This window comes from Anarrhichthys ocellatus, unplaced genomic scaffold (assembly GCF_004355925.1).
Source record: "Anarrhichthys ocellatus isolate YVR2014 unplaced genomic scaffold, GSC_Weel_1.0 scaffold2, whole genome shotgun sequence".
NCBI lineage: Eukaryota > Metazoa > Chordata > Actinopteri > Perciformes > Anarhichadidae > Anarrhichthys > Anarrhichthys ocellatus.
This window is the reverse complement of record NW_022280032.1, coordinates 5,504,265-5,520,837: the sequence shown is the minus strand read 5'-3', so window position 1 is coordinate 5,520,837 and position 16,573 is coordinate 5,504,265. Positions and strand designations below refer to the sequence as shown.

Here is a 16,573-nt window from a genome sequence, read left to right as displayed (position 1 = left end):
TAATATTTTGAAGTCTTGGTCTCGTGATTTAAACTTGCGTCTTCTGTCGGAGTGTAAACTTAAAGTTTGTTGAATATTGTGCACGTGGAGTCAGTTCTTCACACCGCTTTCTCTCTGAACGCTTCCCACTGTCGGAGATAACATTCCTCAAATATCTCGCATTTCTTCGCTCAGATTCCTGCATTTTTTTTTCTGTAATTCCAGCACTGGTGTGTGTGTGTGTGTGTGTGTGTGTGGTTTGACTTCCTGTGCTTGTAGCCGGAACTTTTTCTTGTTTTTTTTGAAGGAATAACGTCATAGCGGTGCAGTCAAACATTAGCGTCGGTCTGGGGGAAGTTTGACACCGGCTAACTGAGATCATTCAAACTGTGTGTTTAGCACGTTTAATTCACAGGGTGACTTTTCCCACTTCTTTTTTCAACAAGTGTCAAATAGAGTGGAAGTGGCTGACACAGCAGCGGTGTAACTGTTATTGTTGCATTTATGTTTCTCAATCTTCATTTGTCTATTTAGATAATTAAAACACCTGCATTTCATGACGCTTCATACAGTATTCAGTATTCAGTATCAGATCATGTACTTAGCCCAAGAAAAAGTCAAATATAAGCAAAGTAAAAAAAAAAAATACTGTTAAAAGTCAGTGTTGTGTTTTTAAACATGCAGTCAAGTATAAAAGTATGCAGCAGTGGAAGACTTATTCAGGTCCTTTACTTTGTTATGTAAAAGTAAAAGTATCACGATGTATAAATACTTCATTACAAGTAATATACTTAAAGTGGAATAGTATTAGCTAAATTTACTTAAAAGTATAAAAGTACTCACTATGCGGGCAAATGGACTCTGTGAAAGCTATTTTATATTTATTTATAATGTGACAGGCTACAATTTCATTATTATAGATGCAATGATATCAAACAGCATTTTGATGTTTAGCTGGCCAAGGTGGAGGCAGCAACTAACGACTCTCTGACATAAATATAGCAGTAAGAACACTTCCCTCTTTAATGTAGTGGAGTGAAAGTATACAGACGCAACACATGGAAATACTCAAGTCAACTTTAAAATGAATAACATTTCAGAAGTATTTCATAACTTGCAGAGTGATGTGGTTAACCTGATAATCCACCCAAAGACAGCTCAGATATGTTGGAGAACAAAGAAACACAAAGTAACTCATAGAGGGGCTGCTGGAGATTATTTTCACTATTGCTTCATTTGCTGATCATTTTCTTAAATACTTTGTGAACTGTTTGGTCTATAACATGTAAAAAGAAAAGGCGACTTATTCAAATAGCATTGAACGGCATAGTTTGCAGTCCAAATTCCAAATATGTTTAATTTAGTAGAAGACAAAGAAAACCAGCAGATATTCACATTTGAGAAGCTGAAACCAGTGAGTTTTGCGTATCGTTTGCTTTAAATGACTGAAAGATGATGATAATCAGAATTGTTGCAGATTTATGTTTTTTAATTATTTTTCATTTTCCGTTTACAACATGCTTTTAGCTCTTGTGAAGGACTCAACAAGATGCACAACTTTACCAAATGTGCTTCTCCCAAACAAAAGTATGCCATCTTGCTTATTGTGTAAATACTGTATATCCGTGTGTGACTCACAGACTCGGTATTGTACTCCATACAGCTGCATAGCTGAAAAGGCAGCGTGTGAGTGAATATTTTCGGTCAGGGTTTGAGATGAATTACACGGGGCTTTGCCGGGTTGTGTGTGCGTTATGGAGCCCCAGAGGGGCAACAGGTGGATCGGAGCATAGTGACAGTGTGTTGAGGGGTGTGTGTGGGTGTGTCAAAGCCTCCGCTGAAGTGTCTGACAGCCAGAGGAGTTTGGGTTCTTTCTAGGCCTTGGCCCTTTTGTTATTAAGGCTTTGGGTTCACTATTGTCTCAGACTATGAGTTATATTGTAATGTGAACTTTAAAGTTGTATTGTTGCACTGCAATAGCATTTGTGTGTGTGTGTGTGTGTGTGTGTGGGTGTGTGTGTGTGGGTGGATGTGACTGGGCCTAGAGGTGGATGCGTATGTTTGTGTGGGTGAATGAGTGGAACAAGTAAGAAGGGAGAAAAAAAAGAAGTATGAAAAGGTGTGTGAGCAAGCAGGGATTTTTTTTGTTTGTTTCAACCTTGTTTGTGTGTGCGGAGTTGCCCTGAGACAGGTCCTCGCCACAGCGGAGGAGTTCTTTATCTGCCGTGCTCATCCCACATAGCGATCATTCCTCCTCCGCTCGCACGAGGGAAACAAATAATGCCTCAGATATGAGCCTTGCACAACAAAGACTTTCTGCACACACCCCTCCCCTCCTTTTTCTACCATCCGCGCTCTGCACCCACAGCTCTGTGCAATGTGTGTGACTATGTTGTCCATTGATTCCAGCCAGTCTGATGGATCTTTCTGTTGGACTATCTGGGGCTGATCTGACGGACCCTCTGTCCTCTTTGGCTCCAACTTTTCTGTCAATGACATCTAGAGAGGAATGAGGCTCAAGACTTGCCTGGTCCCTGAGATAAGGAGCTGGACCTGTGGGATGTGGGAACTGTACAAAGTGCAGCTTGAGGTTGCATTTGTGATCACCATCTCTCTGTTTAAACCTGCTATAACTGATTTTTATTTCATTTTTGACCATCTGGGGGCAGCAAAAACAAGCTTTAAACACAACATTGCCATACAAGGTAAATAATATGTCAAGCTTGTTAGCTCCTATTATTTACACATCCAGCAGGTATACGGAGTGACATCATTAATTTGAAGTTGCAGACGTGAGTCCAGCGTTCACTCTCTTTGTCGCTCTGTTTTGGTCGCCATCAACTCCTGAGAGAAATGTTCACCTGCTGGACTAGGCCTGCAACTAACCATTATTTTCATCATTGATTATATTCTCAATTAATAGATTGTTTTGTCTATACAAATTCGGAAAATGATAAAAAATGAGTTTATTTTTCTTGCGTGATTATGGATTGAATGTCTTCGGGTTTTGGACTGTTGGTTGGACAAAACTAGCAATCTGCACACGTTACCTTAGGCTCAGGAAAGTTTGATGGGGATTATTTCCAATTTGTAACATTTGATGAAGCTGATTAGTTATGACACGCTGTAGTGTTTGTGTGCTTTTTTCATATCAGTGTGTGCATGTTTGTTTTAAGGAGAAGTTTGCTCTCTTTACGTTCAAATGAACATGCATCTGTGACAACTACACTGTGTGTGTGTGTGTGTAATGTGCACAGCTTGGAGACTCCCACTGGTGCAGCCCAGTGGGACTTTGTGCCAGAGAACATGTGCTCTCAGCATAAACTCAACAAAACAAACCAGTTTTTCTCCACCGGCTCTCACACTGCAACTTTCCATCGCATAGCCTGATCCTCAGACTGAGTTTCCTGCTTTTACATTCCCGGCCTGATTAGTGGAGATTGTGACCAGTTTAGTATACACACACACACACACATAATTAAGGTTTTGGTCGCCCCTAAATGTTTTTATATTTTTCTTAAATATTGACTTGGACTATCATACACTCTGACCTTTGCACTTTTTCCTAATGATTGCTGATAATGATTAAATACCAGCAAGACAAAGAGCAGCTCTGTGAGGGCATATTAAGGCAATTCAGTGCTTTGAGCTAACTGCTAACGATATGATGCTAACATTCTCCTATTAACAATGCCAGCGTACTGTTTAGCAGATATAATTGCCGCCAAGTTAGTCTAGTGTTATGGCATGCTTACATTTGCTAATAGGCACTAAACTGAAAGTACTGCTGAGGGTGCTGGGAATGTTATTAGCTTGGCAGGTATTTGGTCAAAGTTTGAAGGAAATCCATCTAGTTGTTGAGATATTTTAGATATTTTCGACCAATTAAATGACCGGCCGACATAGAGCCATGCTAATAATACCAAAAAATATAAAATGCACTCCGTGCCCTCGTGTAGCCTAGCTACCCTCCCACTTGTCTGGCACTGGTCCAGGGCAAAGGTGAACAGGGGCTCAGCTATACCTGCAGCTTCAACAGCTTCAAATTAGTGTTTTACTCTGTTTTGGTGTGTGTGTATTCACCTGAAGGCTTTGTTTTTGTGTGTGTGTGTGTGTGTGTGTGTGTGTGTGTGTGTGTGTGTGTGTGATGTCGTTCAGTGTTGCATATGAACCTGCTTTGATGATTTCCGTGTCATGTGTGATGCATACGTGTGGGCCTCTGTTAAAGTGTTTTTTTTTCCTCATAATTTGATGCCATGAGTGTGTCTGTCCCAGTTGGTCAGTGTGTGTGTGTGTGTGTAGTTGTGTTAAGGGGTGGGGGGCGTTTGAGGGGTTACGTGGCCCCCTGCCTGGCCACAGCACCAGCTGGGGGATTATCCCGTTGAGCGGATCCAGGGAAGAGGGGCCTCGCTATTGCTGGATGAGGGGGGGAGGGGGGGGTCGATGGTGGAGGGGGGTTGTTTTAAGGCATGGCTTAGGTTAATTAACATCCTGGACACTTTGACGGAGGCACGGAGCAGTACACTAATGGTTTTATGGCCTCCACAAATCTCACAGTGAGCTACAGTGGTCCCGAGCTGGACTTGCAATTATTTAATAATCTGTTACAAAAACAATGGAAATGTTAAATTTTAGTCATGTGTTGTGGTTTATTTCATAAAGTTTTATTGTGTTGTGATTTTTAATGAAGCATTTGGCTCACTGTCAAGTAGTCGGTGAGCTCGTGATCAAGATTAGGGCTTATTGTATTGTGCAACTGAAAGATTAACTAATTTTTGTTTTCATGTGCCTGATTTAATTCAGAAAAGTTGTATTTGGATTAGTTTAGAGTTCAGTTGCTTTTATTAACGGTACGAATGCCGGCCTTAAAGCTGAATAGCTCTAATTGCAGTGGGATAAAAAAAGACATAACTGCAAATTACTACAATATAATTATAATTATAATTATAATTATAATAATTATATAGTTTTTGTCTGACTGTGGTTCTCTAATTTGCGGTTATTAATGTTAAGTGATCTTGTTGTTTCTTGATGGCAATTTTTTGCAACAAAACGAGTAAATATATACATTAAAGTTACAGTTGGTGTCGGGCTCTTTGTTTTGGATAAAGGTCTTACGTTTAGCTGTGCTGAATACACTTTCTCCAAACATATGCTGTAAAAGTAATCAGTTACTCAAACCTTCACAGCCTCACAAGAGATGAGCTGTTAACTAGTTGATTATGAACAATCTCACACTCACTTCAGTGTGGCGTCTGTTCAGCTTTTCTTTCTGGCTCACACTGAGTTCAAAGGTGAGACTTTTCATATTCTGCACCAGTTAAAGGAGAACATTTCTTTGGCTGCCACTAAAGATTATTTTCATTATCGATGAATTTGTGAATACCTTTTTTCCGATTAATTGATTAGTCATCGAGTCTATAAAATGATCGTGAATACTGAAAAATGTCCCAATTTCTAAGAGTCCGAGGTGAAGTTTTGTTCAACCAAAGATATTCAGTTGTCGATCAACTAATTGATTACGTAACTAATCATTCAAGCTCTGAATATACGTAGAAGACAACAATCAACTTCTCTAGTTAAAGGCCACAACTAAGAGATTTTTTAGCAATCATTCAGTGTAAGGTGATGTCTTCAAATTGCATGTTTTGTCCAACCAACAGTCTGAAAACAAAAGATATTCAATTTACAGTTATGTAAAACAGAAAAGCAGCAAATGCTCTTCATTTTAGAGGAAGTGAACCTGCAAATGTTTGTCACTTTTGCTTAATAAAGGACTTAGATGATCAATCGTTCCATTTGTCAGTGCTGCCTTACTTTGCCCATTAAAAATTCAATGTTGTCCAGTGATTATCTGTATTAGCAGTAATTTCAACACATTTTTCAGTTAATAACCCTGAATATTACCCTTTTCAGGCTGACGGGAACACTGCACATTACTGGAGGAAAACACTTTGAATTGAATTATGTGCTGGCAGGAAGGATAACCTAGTGGCAGCTTCAATCCATAAATAATACTATTGTCAAAAACAACTTATCACGAATGTCTATGTGAATGTAGTGTGTTTGTTTGTGTGGGCACGAGTGTATTTTATCGCTGTGTGCTTCTCCATCTTCATTTGTTTATGTGTGCCTGTGTGTGTGTGTGTGAGAGAGAGAAAGGGATGGGGAGAATGGGGGGGGGGGGGGGGGGGGGGGGGGCGGGGGGGGGGGGGGGGGGACTGGCTGGAGAGTCTTACTCACTCCATATAACTCACTGACTCACTCACCAGATCACTACGACCTTCTCAACCACGGCCCCACAGTTGTAGACCCCTGTACGGCCTCGACACGTAACACACACACACACACACACACACACTCACTCATTTTGGGATATTTGACGTAAGGGACTTTTCTTTTTACTGCCCTAAATGGACATGGAGGTCTCTCCATTCCGCAGTGGCAGGAAAATGACAAACACAAAGCTGTGTTTGTATTGACTCATGACATCGAGTTCTTTCTTCAACGTGTCCTGCCATCCGTGCCCGTTTCCATATATTTTTTTTCTCCTGCGAGAGGAAGAGGTGGAGCCCACGTCTTGTCTCATACTCTCTGTCCAAATGTATAAGCACTATGTGCGCATGCTAAACAAATGTTGTGTGTAGATAAAACAGGATGTGAATCTGTTGGTAGTCAAACATCCCCATGCTGTCACTTGTTACCATCCTGCGTTACCATCCTGTCATTAAGGGCCAATGGAATGTCAAGTTAATCCTTTTAATTAGTCAGCTGGTTATTGTTAGAATCCCACACCCAAAACAATGCACAAACACATTGATTAGAATCTCAGCTGCGGATCTCGATGTTTAATAATGCAGTCAACTGTGGTCTTGATGATGAAATGGGCATCCCAAAAAAGCCTCCTGGCCTTAATATCCTGGTATGATCCTCTGTGACAACCCAATGAAAAAAAAATCCCTCTTTTATGCGTCCTCATTTGTTGACTCTAACCCCCTCCTATACCCCCCCCCACCCTCCTCCTCCTCCCGCTGTTGTCTCAACATTAGGTGCCACTTTATTTGTTTTCTCTAACCTAATACATGATCCAAGATGCTTTTTCTAAATCGGGATTAGCAGCTGTGGGGCTGATGTGATCATGTACTGTTTCACATGACGGCCTCAATGTAGCTTCTAGGTGTTCACCTGCTCTCAGAGGCTCGAGTAGTGAAAACCTTCTTAGTCAGATTTTGGTAGCTTTCATGTTTGATTTAATGTGAAGGATTACATGGTCTGCAAATTTTGGACCCCTTGAGCTTACCCTGTCAAACACCACTGAAGAAACTGAAGCACAGTGCGCCGTCTGAACTGCTGGAAAACTATTGTCTGCATTCCTAAATAAATGCTTTTTTGCGAGTTATTCATAAGGTTATGGGACATTTTTATCTAGAGCAGCCGACATATTCATGAATAGTGCTGAAATGACAAGTCGGTTAAACAATTAGTCAGTTGACAGAACATCATTCAACACATTTTTCCAATTATTTCCTGCTTTACATTATTGTTAATTTAATGTCTGTTTGTTGGTTTTGGACTGTTGGTGGCACAAAACACGTCATCTGAAGACAGCACCTTGGGTTTATGGAAATGTCCTCACATTTTATAGCATAAACAATGAATTATTGATCAATAATATGAAGATATTAATACAAATGTTAGTTGCAGCCTTTATAATTCATTTTGAATGCATCCTGTTTAGTGAAAGTGTTCATGCTCAATATATCAGAACATGATATTAACTGACTTTTGATATTATTAACCACATTTTAAAAAAAACATTTACAAGCATACTCAATGTACATCAGTAAAATCTTATTCAGAAGTTATATCAAATCTTAGGTTCGACTCCTGATTTCAGTAGCCTAACGTTTTGAGGAGGAACCTGTGAGATCTTGCAAAACGTTCCCTGGATAAATCTGGATTTGAGCAACTTTACACAGCACCATGTCAATTTCATCATCCTTTTCTTTCTTTCCCAGGACTGCCCTGCCACATCCAGACCATCATCACATCTGTGGATTTCATACAGCCAGGCACGCTCCCTGCAGTCTCTCCCTTTCTCCCATCATCTCCCCCAACCCAGACCCTCCACCCCCTGCTCCGTGGTCCCCTTTCCGTGGTCCCACCACGTCGGCGGAGTGGGTGCCGGCTCCCTCCCCCAGGGGTGGGAGTGAGGAGCTGGGGGACACACTCGAGAAACCCCTGGAGAACGATGCGGAGGGCGTGTGGAGCCCCGACATCGAGCAGAGCTTCCAGGAGGCCCTGGCCATCTACCCACCCTGTGGCCGCAGGAAGATCATCCTCTCTGATGAGGGCAAGATGTACGGTACGCCCACCTCTATCGTCATACTATCATGTACCTTTTTCTTCTTGAATGGGATGATAAACCTGAAGATCGGCTCATGTGCATAATGCTCTTTAGCAAGCCAGAAAGCCACGCTCAATCCTTTCTTTTACCACACTGTCTATTTTAGATGCAGTATATTTTACCAAACTAACTCTGTTTAAAAGTTTTAGAACTTCATTCAATTGGGTGAGGGGTGCATAATGACTTGTTTAGGACTCAAAACACATATTTTAGGGCTTGAACTTTACTTAGGACGTGTTGGTCTTGACTTGTGACTTGCAAAACAGGCTGTGCCTCAATAGATGGGACAACTGAGGCAGGATCTGGAATGATGCGATCTTATTATATATCAGTTACAGCAATGGGTTTCATAATAATAAGCTGTAACGGCCTGGACACACCACAAACTATAATAACAATTTTTTTGCGGTGAAATCAATTATTGCCCACGATTAGAGGATAGAAAATAATTCCATAAATAACTAACAAAGTGCACTCAGTAGAGTGCATTTATCTGCCTGGTGTGTCTCCCTCTCTCCTTCCAAACTGAGTATCTGAGATGCTCTAGAATGAGACCAGACTTTTCTATGAATGTCAGTTTTTGAGCAGCGCCAAAGGTCTTACTCCTGGGGGAGATGATAATAAAACATAATAAACATAATTTTCCTCAATACACTTGCTTTGAAATACTGAACTTAAAGTGTCATCATTGGCTACAAAGAATTGATCATTTTTCTCCTTGAACTGCTTCTTCAGCATGGAGCAATCAGGAGCTGTTCCTGCTACTTTAAGAGCTGTGGCAAAATGTCTGTTTAGCTGAATATGTAATAAGGATTAAGGTGTCATGGATATATTGTGGTTGAAGATTAATTTGGGGTGAGATATTTATTTCAGATGGACTTAAGTGAAAAGGAAGTTATCGGCTGTGAATAGACAAGCTGTGAACCTCTTCCAATATAAACGCTACTGTAAATAAACCCACAGTGCAACATATCTGCAGTGTTGTAATGCATAAACAGACTATAATTTGCTTCCCCACACTTCCCACAATAGACTAAACTTCATATGGTCAATTTGTTTCACAAACTCTCACCCACACACGGATTCGCTCCGGTTTCCTGCACAGCTGTCAGCTCCACTTGGTCCCCATAGTGTACACTACGATGGCATGATGTGTCAGAAACAGGCGCGGGCACACACACTCATTCTTCTACACATGCATACACAATGTGCCTCTCATGCAGACTTCAATTTCTTCATCTTCTATCAGAAGAAATTATATTTTTGAGAGTGAAAACAATGTAGTGACATGTCCAGAAAAAGCAAAGCTGCCTTTCTATCCAGCCCTTGAAGATCCATAAAAAATGACAACCCAATGAAAAGTAAATGATGAAAGAAGGATTTGTCTGTCGCCTCATCAACAGACAGTGAGTTATTTGGGCCAGACATTGGTGGCATTGTATTTTGGCAGTGATAGTGAAGTGTACTTTACAGTATTCTTGTTACCAAAGTTATCTCCAAATCACTTAGCCCAAATGGGTTCAGAGGAATGGGGATAATTCAACGTGATTGCATGGCTTGGATGCCAGCTTTGTGTGTTGTCTCAAGTAATCTATTTGCTATGTGGCCTTAACTGTTGGTATCACGCTGTCCGTGCTATTGTGCCACAGATAATTTATTTCTTGCTGGTTCCCTCCCAAGAAATGTGTTTTTATTGCCTTCCATCCAATCCTAAAATAGTGAATTGAGGTTTGGAGCGGCAACAACATTACTGCAGGTCTTTCCTTATTGAATCTTTGGATAATGTCATTGCCAAACAGGTGTTGGGAAGGTGAGGTGACATTACTCTACGACATCTTGCTGAAAGATGTTTTAACAGATGGCTTTTCCATCGTTTGTCCTCCTGCCCGTGTGTTTGATAGTGGATCTGCTCGGTGGAAAACGGGCAGACGGAGGTAGTGGCGCTATCAGACAGCCTCTGTCATCGCCTTGTTCTGTCACTGTGCCAGACAGCTCCTTTAATTGTTGGCTTTACCTAGCATAGCTTAGCCACCTATCGAGGTCATGGCCATCCTCTGATCAACATGTAAACCCTTATAAAGCCTGTAATAATAGTTGGGGGGGAGCAGAGGGGAGTAGGGCAGGTGGCTCATTCTGTGGATGGGGGTGGGGGGGGGGGTGGGGTCGCTGGATGGGTAAAGGTAGTGATGGTGGGTTTTTTGGCAAGGCAAGCACTGAGGTGATGCGTGCCAGGGAGCGCGTTGGCCCGCCAGGAATGGCATGTGCACTCTGGAGCCCAGGGGGTTCAAGGCAGCTCGGCTGTAACCCTAAACCAGAATAGAAGTTTACCCTTTGAGAGCCTGGAGGGGAGGACGACGGGTGGACAAATAAACACCAAGGTGGGCAGTGGTGTCTTGCATGGCCTCGGGTTTGCCGCAGAACTCTCACACCTGTCTCCAGTATGTGTGTGTGTGTATTTTACAGTGAGAAAGGTAGAGGTTGTGCGTACCAGACCCATGCGGTTATTTCTGTGATTTTTACTCTGATATCTCTTTGTTTCGGATTCCCTGTCTCTCTTTGTCCCGTATGAACAACTCCTGTCCGTCTGCCTTTCAGTTCACCTCCAGCTGCTCTCTGAGCTCAGCCTGACAGCCTCGCAGCAAATCCAGATTTATGACTTGAGAAATGATGCAAGAGTGATCCCACTGTTTCCCCTAAGCAGCCCTTCGCTTACAGCCCCTGCAGCTCTCCTGTCCTCCCCTTTTATCACCATCCCTGGGGACGCAAGTGGCCAACAACTCAAGTCATTCAAGCAACCACAATCAATGCAAAGCCACTTTGAAGGTCTTTAGTGTTGTTAATGTTGTTAAAGCGCTGATGGGTGGTCATAAATCCGGTAGCCAAATCAAATATCAGCTGAGAATATCTTTAAAGGCATACATGAAGCCATGACTTGATGGTTTTATAAATGTTATTTAGTCATCTTGCATGGGCTAAATGTGGATACATAGACAAAACAAACTTCTAGCAAAATAACGGTCGGCCAAATTATAGGTTGAATTCCACTCAGAGGAATGATACCGAGTCTCCGAGCAGCGAAACAGAGGGAATGTGTGCTTCTATCACTTGTAAATTCCTAAATTGAAAGGAATGTTTTTAGCCCATATTCCGGGTACATTCACCAAATGTCTTTCCCATAATGCTGTGCATAGCTCTGGCCCTTGCGCCCATTACTCAACAGACCTATTCGCTCGCTTATTAGGGACGGTGTCACGGATATTGTGGCGGTTTTGTGCTCCATTGGTAATTCGACATGCATCTGCCGAGGAAAACATTTCCTGCCTTGTGTGGCTCTCAGTGAGTGACGTGCCCTGTGGTCTGAGAGAAGGCCTCATGCTGCAATAATGGAGAAACAGTGGGTAGTGTAGTGTAGTGGAAACCAATATGCTGACAGCTCTCACTAGAAGAATGTGGCACTGGAAATGTGATTGTCTTCCCTCTTTATTCACTGCTACCATATTAAGTTATGTGCTTCTGTAATTGTTTTATTTCATGACGTCTTTGGACTCATTTTAATTCGGCAGCTTTAAATGTTACATCGCATCATGTTTTATGCAGCTGTTTGGTTTCATCACACTTGATTTCATAACATCTGTGAGAGGAGCACTTTTTCTCACATTTGAATGGGTCGTGCTTCCTGTGAAAACAAAATAGCAAACGTGTGTTAGTGAAGAGGATAAAGTCAATGTTTCCCTCAGTAGTGGCATATTTTTTGTGTCAGTGTCAGTCAAAAATGAATCATGCTCCCACTAAGCTTCACTTGTGCAACATCGTTGGTTTGTGTCAGGCGATGCAAATATGTTTTGACCTCAAGTCATTCTCATTAAGAATGTGATGTAAAGGTCAGTGGAAAGCAACAGCGCGTCCTCACCTGGGGTCAAACTTTGGCAGTAAAGTGAGAAATTCACCAGTGACCTTGACCTGTTGACCTTTTGTAGAAGCCTCCAGAAGAAGTGGGGAAGGGTCTATTGCCCCTCCGTGTTTCTTATTGCTGCACTGCTCCGTCAAATGGAAATATTCTTGTGCATCATTTACACACACATGCTTTCTATATCTTTTCTTTTATTAGCATGGCAGACAAGTGGTTTGTGACACACACTGGTAGGGGACACACAGGCCTTACATGAGCAAGAGGATGAACCTGAACCACCTCGCATAGAGTCCTGACGCTCACTTTCAGACTCTCATGGGATTTGATGCTCTCTGGAGGGTTTCCGAGGAAACCCCCTGCTGATGATGAGCTCCTGGAATCTCTGCTCCCTCCATCTCAGTCACACTCTGTCTGTCCGTACTTGTCCTCTCTGCGTCTCACAGTGTAACCGATAGGGCATCGTGAGCAGTGGTAGCCATGTAACAGAGCTGTCACTGTCACTTTATCCAGACATCTCGGATCAGCAAGGTGAAAGGTAGAAGGGTCCGAACGGGTCGGACATCTGTTGATCTGTCTATGCGATTGAAATTACGCCGAGCCTCGCGCAAACTATCTCTGCATAAATCTCTGTAATTGCGAAGACACTTGTGGCATGTTGTGTTAATGTAACATGACATCTGTTAAATTGACTCCCCTGCTAGAAATACTATACTTTGTCAGAAATCAAGAGTAAACTTCAGATTTGGCTCGGACAGCAGCGCAACTAGTTACTTTGCGGATGAGTGCAGGACTCTGATTAGCTCTCACAGGTGTCATGCATGCTTGTAAAAACCACAGCTTCCTCGGGGCTCATAATAGAATAGGAGGAGGGAAAGTAGCACTTAATTCTATGGATCCGATATTTGCTGAAAATGTTCGAATAGTTTCTTGAAAATGTTCTGAAACAAACTATATCACTTGGTACTAACTAAGAGTGAAATGTGCTGAACCTTCTGCTTTAGTTGTGTTGACTTAAAAAGCAGCTTCAGATTTCTGGAGGCATTTCTGTGAAGGAACTGCTCCGGTATACAATTAGAATATTTTCATTATAGCATTGATTGAGTCAGTGTATCTATGCTGAATTGCACATTTTTGTTTGTTCAACTGACTTGCAGTGCACTGACTAAAATAATTCAGGTTATGCTAGCCAGGCAGTAGTTTAAATTAATCAATTTAATAATACCAACTAACCACTTCTCTTAATTTTAATAATAACTTGACCATTATATTCTTCTAATTTGAAAATAATACATAACAATCCCATAAATTGAAGACGAGTTTTCTGATACTTCACATTAAAACATTGGTTAATGTTTGAGGGTTTATAAGGTTTTCATTTGGATAAAAACAACTTTATATGAAAAGAAAATGAAAAAGTATGTAATTGTACACACATCACTGGAGTTTGAGGTGCATCTGACTTCAAACTACTGCTTGTGTTGTGTCTTTGGTGCCAGTTATTCATTTTTAAATGATCCATTCTTAGTGGCTCTGTTAATGCAGGACCATGCAGGTCTGTTGCATCTCAGGCTCTATACTGTTGGCGTACTTGACTCGTTGCTGGTATCGAGGCTTGGTAGATGTCTTTTGAGAGCTCAGCAGGCTGCGTCCAGGCTCTATCGGAAGGGAAATAACACCCAGCCAAGACATTCCTGCAGCCTAAATGTGACCTTTGTTTTCCAGAGCAGACACGCTGGGGCATATGTGCTGTTGAAGGGAAGGTATGGCTGGCAGGTGACCATAGGTCTTCATATAAGACCTATGGTCGAAAGAAAATAACTGCTCACAGCAAGGTTTGTGGATTATCTTCAGTAACCGCGTCATGACTTTTGGAAAAAGACGTTGCTGTTTTTCCAAAGTGTTCTTTTGGTGCTTTGAGCATCACAAGCCGATTTCCATATAGTCCCATTATATCAGAGAGAAGGCAGACGTCTCTATGGCTGATACCTCCAAAACTATCTAGATTGATAAATAGCGCTACAGGTAGGAAGGAGGTGAAATATGTCTTTTGTATCTTGTCAGAAACTGTTAATTTGGGTAAATTTGTGAAAATGTGGTAAAGGGTGATGAACTGATCATTCCCTGTGGTGTGGTTGGTTTATGTACATAGGGGGTTGTTGTACACACACACAAACAGGGCATGGGGTGAAGTCGGAGTAGCAGATTCAGGACCCGGTGCGGACCAGTCCGTATATAGGAATGTGAAAAATGCTCTGGGCTGAGAGAGAGATAGAGAGAGAGAGAGAGAGAGAGAGAGAAGGGTAGATTTACGACCAGTCAGGGCCGGAGGTTGACTTTGGAAGGGATACTATAAACTGACTTAAATAACCCCGTCCACCTCTCCCTGACCTCTGCCAACAGGCCTGAGGACAAGGAGGAGAGGAGAGCCAGAACGAAAACCGGTAAAACAGTGTTTGTAAGGCCTTTTAGGATCATCATGGCTCCAGGAATCAATCCTAATTATGTTTTGTTGTTTTTTATTAATTTCAGGGTACTGTAATAAGGTGTGAATGAAGTAATAGCACATTATTTATCATTCAAATAAGAAGTTGTTTTTATATTAAACAAAATTAACTTGTGTATCCTCACTTCCTTACTCTCAGGGGTCGAATCTGTGTTGAGTGAATACAATTGTTTGCGCCCGTTGTTAACGGTAGCTTGCTTATTTAAAAAGTTGCGGGCTTGTGCAGGAAGTCCAGGGTCGCGCTAGTGACAATACTCTCAGACCAATCAGTAGTCTGCAGTGTTGTTGGTACCAAGAAAAATCAAAGAGAGACATTCCTACCATGCAGTGGAAATTTGGCACAAGTTCTTCGAATACTTATATGGTTCAAACATCGAGCAGCAGCAACGGAAATATTCCCTTTTAAAAATCACGAATTACAATGTTTTCTAAATTGCACAATGCAGCAGTATCCCTTGGATTTTGCATCTCTCTGACTTTGCTGCTGCTGCAGTCGGCCACCTTTCATGCCCTTAAGAAATGTTTCCAGAATCAGATTTCCCCCAGATAGTCTGTGACTGTGGGCAGTGTAATAAACAACATCAAACTGTGGACCACTAGATGATATAATGTTCCGACTGACTTTCCTGCAGCCTTGGCTGGCACAAGTTTCCTGCCTGTGCTACTCCCATTGGATATCATGATCTCATCGCTGTGTGACTGAGTCCCCTCTCTGATCTCATGGATGTGTTGGAGGGTATTTTCGATGGGGCCCTTCCCCAAGCACTCACACTAGGAGTGGCAGGGCATCTGATACGAGAACATGAAGCGAAGCGTCTTTGACAGTCCATTAATGACACTGCTGTTTACATGCTTGCAGTACATACCTGGCTCATTTTAAATGGGGATACCGTCCTATTGATAAAGCAGTTTGACCTTTGCTCTGTTGGTGGTAGAATACATTTTGAAATCATTATTCTTGAAAAGGAAAACCTTATCATTGTAATTTAGAAAACAAAAAAGTGTAGATTTGATCCTGTCAGAATGTTTGTGATTTCACAGCAAAACGTTACAACTCTCATTTCAGTGTCTTTCCTGGTTGCACTTGACTGTCTGTGGTTTTAAAGTTGATCAATATAACATTGGAGTTTCAAAAGTGTCCCAAAGTAAAATGATGGTCTGGTTTTCTGAATTCAAGAAACGTTTTTATTCATCTGGGGAGACATGCTCACGCTTCTGTGTCTGCTATTTTGAAAATCCCTATTGGATTGGATACACAATGTACATCTTACTGTACACTGAGTGAAGTTTCCAAAAGATAAATTGCTGGGAACTGAAAGAACTTGCTGCTGTAACGTGAGGAACTCGATAGAGGCAACTTAATGTTGATTTTAGGTCAAGTACTGTGGGGACTTTGACAAAGCTCTCTGTTCGTCTTTTAAAAAGAGTTTGATTGCGAGGAAATGTGGAACACTTTCTTAATCCCTGGGGAATTAAAGAAATATGCATTTAGGGGCTCAAACAATCGTCCGGCGAGTGCACCTACCGATAAACACTAAACGGTTGAGGAGTTACAGCTCTGAAAGGAAAATAAGATTGAGACGGAATGAATGCCGCGACTCGGGCTGAAATGTGTGAGTCTGTCTAGTGTGCGACTGTGTGTATAAACTGGAGTAGACGGCATTTGAGAGAGTGGTTTAGTCCACAAAAGCCTCACACAAAGGCAGTTCTACGGCTGGGTAATACGCGTGTGTGTGTGTGTGTGTGTGTGTGTGTGTGTGTGTGTGTGTGTGTG

General features: G+C 41.8%; 1 protein-coding gene across 2 annotated transcripts in view; it reads left to right on the top strand.

Annotated features, from left to right (window-relative positions):
• The first annotated feature begins 7,914 nt into the window (after positions 1 to 7,914).
• tead4 (TEA domain transcription factor 4) overlaps positions 7,915 to 16,573 on the top strand; it is a 26,492-nt gene continuing 17,833 nt past the window's right edge. For both annotated transcript variants that reach the window (XM_031870787.1, XM_031870779.1), the window contains exon 1: positions 7,915 to 8,344. In XM_031870787.1, coding sequence (XP_031726647.1) covers positions 7,963 to 8,344 — 382 coding nt within the window. In that variant the 5' untranslated portion in view covers positions 7,915 to 7,962. The remainder of the gene's footprint in view (positions 8,345 to 16,573) is intronic.